The 4,930-nt window shown below is 49.8% G+C and overlaps 1 protein-coding gene across 4 annotated transcripts in view; it reads right to left on the reverse strand.

The window, feature by feature from the left end:
- Nucleotides 1-4,930, reverse strand: part of ISM2 (isthmin 2) — a 38,965-nt gene that overhangs the window by 9,384 nt on the left and 24,651 nt on the right. For all 4 annotated transcript variants that reach the window (XM_019478904.2, XM_059723122.1, XM_059723121.1 and 1 more), the window contains 2 exons: nucleotides 813-1,143; nucleotides 68-208 (listed from right to left, as the gene is read on the reverse strand). In XM_019478904.2, coding sequence (XP_019334449.1) covers nucleotides 68-208; nucleotides 813-1,143 — 472 coding nt within the window. The remainder of the gene's footprint in view (nucleotides 1-67; nucleotides 209-812; nucleotides 1,144-4,930) is intronic.

Genomic DNA, 4,930 nt, shown 5'->3' on the forward strand with positions numbered 1-4,930 from the left:
ACTAGCACTACCAAGAATCAGAGCAGCACAAAGGGTGGGAAGTGGTGGGGGGCAAGTGAGGGCTCACCAGGGCACTGGAGTAGGTCACAGGTTCTTGACTCAGTGGCTGTGCAGGCATAGCCACAGGACCGAGTCCTCTTCTGGTTGCCACTACCACAAGTTACACTGCAAGGGGACCAAGGACTCCATTCCTCTTCATCTTCATAGTCTGGGGATGGCAAGAAACAGACAAAGCATGAAGGCCTCTGCACAAAACCTAGCCAGAAACAAAGGATGTCCCTGTTGGCCTCCCTCTACTTGCATTCCCCTGGCTTCTGCCTCCCCCAGTTCTCATTTGCTCTCCACATTTGCTCTCTCTCTTCATAGGAGTGAAGCCAGAGCTGAAGAGGGCATTTCACTGGAATCTCAGACCAGAAAAGACCATTAGATTATCCAGCCTGGCCTCCTGTATAACACAAGGCATACATTTTAGTGACCCCTCTGCTGAACTCCTTTACTGTAATGTTGATGTAGGGAGTGAGGAGCAGACACACCAGGGGATCTTGGATATTTCCTGGAATTATGCCCTAAGAGGGCCAGAAATATCCTTATTTTTTCAAATGAAAACCCAGATTCTGCACATTGAGCGTGCCATGAAAATGACTCAAAAATGCCACCTGCCTGACATCCCTGTATTAGACCATTCTGCCTCCTCCTAGCTGCCTAAAGAACCTTCCCAAAGCCTTCAATAGCAGCATGGGCCCAGGGAGCTGTGAGGTGGACACAGAAAATCTTGAGAGTAGCTGTCAGAGGCTGGGGTAGAGATGACTCACCATAATTATATTTTTCTTTAAAGATCCAGTTCTTTTGCCCTGACCATCTCTGGTCCCAGTTGCCTCCCACTCCGCTCAGTGTCACCTCCTCTTCATCATACTCTGCTGTGTAATCCTCCTCCTCTTCTTCCTCTTCCCCCCTATCCTCTATGTCTAGGTTGTCATCTTCCTCCTCCTCCTCAGTGGGGTCTGTGTATTCCCAGAAGAGTGGCCAGAAGAGGTCTCTGTGGGACAGCCACTCAGAGGAGGTCAGGGACCAGTCATTGCTAGTCTCTTTCAGCAGGTCCATCTCCATCTCTGCCTGAGGATCATCCACCACCTCAATGGTCACCTGGGAAGCCAGAAACAGGCAGTTTGATTGGGAGGAGGCCAGGACTGAAGCCAGAGCTCATGGCTGACAACCCAGTTGCTAGGGGTTCCCACAAAGAAACCAGAATGGATTTTCCTGCTTGCCCCCAAACTGCTAATTCAGGATCTAGACAGTACAGCTGGCTTCCCCCTTTGGCTTAGGGCTGCTTCCCACAGGACACCTCTCCTAGCTGCTAATATTCCGTATCTTACAGGTTGCTACTTGAATCACGGGAACACAGGACTGGAAAGGGCCTCTGTGGGGCACCGGTGACAGCCAGGCTTCTGTGATTCTTTGCTTTTGCCTTCATCCAGCTTTAATCGGTAATTTAAAAACAATGTACAATGGTGCATTGTATAAAATGGTCAAAATGTGGGAATCCCAGGAGACCTGTAGGGCTTTGCAAGCAGTCTGTGAAGCACTGAGATACCAGGGACAGGCCAAGAGTTGAGGAACATATTTCTAGTGATGGGAAAAGGCCTTTCCATCCCAAGTTTAAACATACCATGCAAACACAATTGTAGAGAAAAGGGGGGGGGGGAAGAGTAAGGGGGAGAGAAGGGATAATTTGGCTGGAACAGACATACTGCACACACTTAGGGAGGATGAGTTACTGGGTGCATCCTATGAAATCAAGTGTCCCTGGGGTTCATGGCAAGTTAACCTGACAAAGTTACACATCTCACACATAGAGTTCTGTAGTGGAACAAGCTGGCTGGGACTGGGGGTGGGAGGAGGTGTAAAAAGTCCAATCAATCTCCAGGGAGACCAAAAGTCTTTTCAGTTTTCATCACTAATGCAATTAATTCAATGGGTTCTCAGCCTACTCTGAGCAGACATCCTCCTATGTTACAAAATACAATCTAGCTGTGTTCTGTAGCTGGGAGGAGAGACCCACGATTGGAATGGCTGCTGGGAATGCTGCTGGTAAGGATCAAGGCATGTGTGGGGATGCCAGGGCTAGAACAACAGAGAGTGCTACAAGTCAGTCAGGAGAAGGGTCTGGCAAAGGCTAGCCCAGCCAGGCAGGGCTGGGGAAAACCTCTCTAGCTGCAGAGGACTGGCATTTGGGATACCACTCTCATTTCTCAGGAGCACTTCCCAAACTCACCCCTCCCACTACACCGAGGGGTTTTGGAGAGAGGGGCCAGGAGTGCAGGGAATCCTGAATGAGCAGATCTGGTGGTTCAGCATTCTCTCCAGGGTGCCAGGAACTTAAGGGTCACCAGCTTCCATCCTAAATGGGTGCAGCTTATCTGCTCCAGAGCTTTGATTCCATATATCTTGGTAAGTAGTCTCAGACCCCAGAAACAGAGCCCTCACTCAAAAGCTTTCCAATTAGGAGATCAAACAAGGACAGACTAAACGAGTGAGCATCTGGCTCACTAACCCCACCCCGTAGACCGTCTGTGATGTTGTGCCTCATGCCTAGCTGAGTCACATATAGTAACTTCTCCACCCAATAAGGTTTCCTCACAATCCTTCTGCAGAGAGGGAGGGTTCCTGACCAGGTGCTTCCCCAATGGATTTTGTCAGCCCCATGTGGGTAGGGGGAGGGGAGGAGAGTTTACCCATGTAAGATGAAAAACATCAGCAGGTTGCTCTACACATTGATTTTTGGGGCTTGTTCTCACAGAACTCCATCACTCTACTCCTTTTCCTTCCTTATTTTCCTGATGATTTGGCCTGGGCCAGTTGGGTCAGGCAAGGTAAGAATTAAGCCTAGTAGAATTCACGTTCCATTTAATCTAGGAATCATGTCTCTTCTCACATCCAATCCAGACACATAAACCCACCTCTCCCTGCACATTCCTCCCTGCCCCTAACAGTAATCAATGGCTTGATGTCTAGTTGGTAGCTGGTATCAAACGGAGGGCCTCATAGAATCATAGAAGTAGGGTTGGAAGGGACCTTGTAGATCTTCATGTCCGACCCCCTGCCTGGGCAGGAGGAAAACTGGGCTCAAGTGACCCCAGCCAGGAAGGCATCGAGCCGCTTCTTAAAGACCCCCAGGGTAGGAGCCAGCACCACTTCCCTTGGAAGTTGGTTCCAGATCCTAGCCGCCCTAACTGTAAAGTAGTTCCTACAGACGTCTAATCTAAACCTACTCTCCAACAACTTGTGGCCATTATTCCTTGTTATCCCGGGGGGCGCTAGGGGAAACAAGGTCTCCCACAAACCCTTCTGGTCCCCCCTAGTGAGTTTACAGACGGTCACAAGGTCCCCCTTCAGCCTTCTCTTGTGAAGGCTGAACAGGTTCAGGTCCCGTAGCCTCTCACTGTAGGGTCTGCCCTGCTGTCCCTGCATCATGCGGGTGGCCCTCCTCTGGACACTCTCATTGTCCACATCCCTCTTGAAGTGGGGTGCCCAGAACTGGACACAGTACTCCAGCTGTGGCCTGACCAGTGTCGCATAGAGGGGGAGGATCACCTCCTTTGACCTACTTGAGATGCACCTGTGGATGCACGATAAGGTCTAGTTAGCCCTGCCAACCATGACTTCGCATTGTCGGCTCATGTTCATCTTGGAGTCAATGATGACTCCAAGATCCCTTTCTGCCTCCGTGCTCTCAAGAAGGGAGTTTCCCATCTTATAAGTGTGCTGCCAGTTACTACTGCCCAAGCGCAGCACCCTGCACTTGTCCGTATTGAAACGCATCTTGTTTTTGTTAGCCCACCCTTGCAACCTATCCAGGTCTTTCTGCAGTCTTTCCCTCCCTACTAGCGTGCCTACCTCACCCCAAATTTTTGTATCATCAGCAAATTTGAACAGGTTGCTTTTCACCCCGTTGTCCAAATAACTGATAAAGAAATTGAACAGTGCGGGCACAAGGACCGAGCCCTGGGGGACCCCGCTGCCCACTTCTCCCCAGGTCGGATATGACCCATCCACCACCACCATGTACTATGAGTACGACCCTTCAGCCAATTAGCAATCCATCTGACAGTGTAGGCATCGATGCCACAGTCGCCTAGTTTTTTTAATGAGGATGGGATGGGAGATGGTGTCAAAGGCCTTGCTGAAGTCCAGAAAAACTACATCCATGGTGACACCTGCATCCAATGCTTTTGTGACCTGATCGTAAAAGGCAATCAGGTTGGTTGACATGACCTGCCCCTAATGAAACCAGGTTGCTCCTGGGGCCAGTTTTGTTCATTGTCTTCATCAACGGCCTGGAAGATGGCATAGAGTGCACCCTCAGCAAGTTTGCAGACAACACCAACCTGGGGGGAGTAGTAGATATGCTGGAGGGTAGGACTAGGATTCAGAGAGACCTCAACAAATTGGAGGATTGGGCCAAAAGAAATCTCATGAGGTTCAATAGAGTTCTGCACTTAGGACAGAACAATCCCATGCACCAGTACAGGCTAGGGACTGACTGGCTGGACAGCAGCTCTGCAGAAAAGACCTGATCTCCTCACTGATCTCTGGGATGGTGCAGAAGAATGAAAGCAAGATTGAGTGCAGTGACATTATGGATCTCTCCCCTTTTTCTTGTCTTTATGAAGGTATTTAGCAGAATCCACAGATTCGTTTGGAATTTGACAGGGCCATGCTATGGCCTTGAACTTACAATTTGTGGGCTGTCAACCATGTGCCTTAGCGACCACACCACCACAGTCCCCTGGTCCCTTCCCTAAAGAAGATGGACACACCCCAGGATACTCTCTACCCAGGTTATTTTATTTGCATAATCCAGCTGTGTTACTTCTTGCTTCTGCTCAAGGGGCCTAGCATCTGTCAGCAACATGTATCCTTGCATTCCTAC

This window comes from Alligator mississippiensis, chromosome 2 (genome assembly GCF_030867095.1).
Source record: "Alligator mississippiensis isolate rAllMis1 chromosome 2, rAllMis1, whole genome shotgun sequence".
NCBI classification, from domain to species: domain Eukaryota; kingdom Metazoa; phylum Chordata; order Crocodylia; family Alligatoridae; genus Alligator; species Alligator mississippiensis.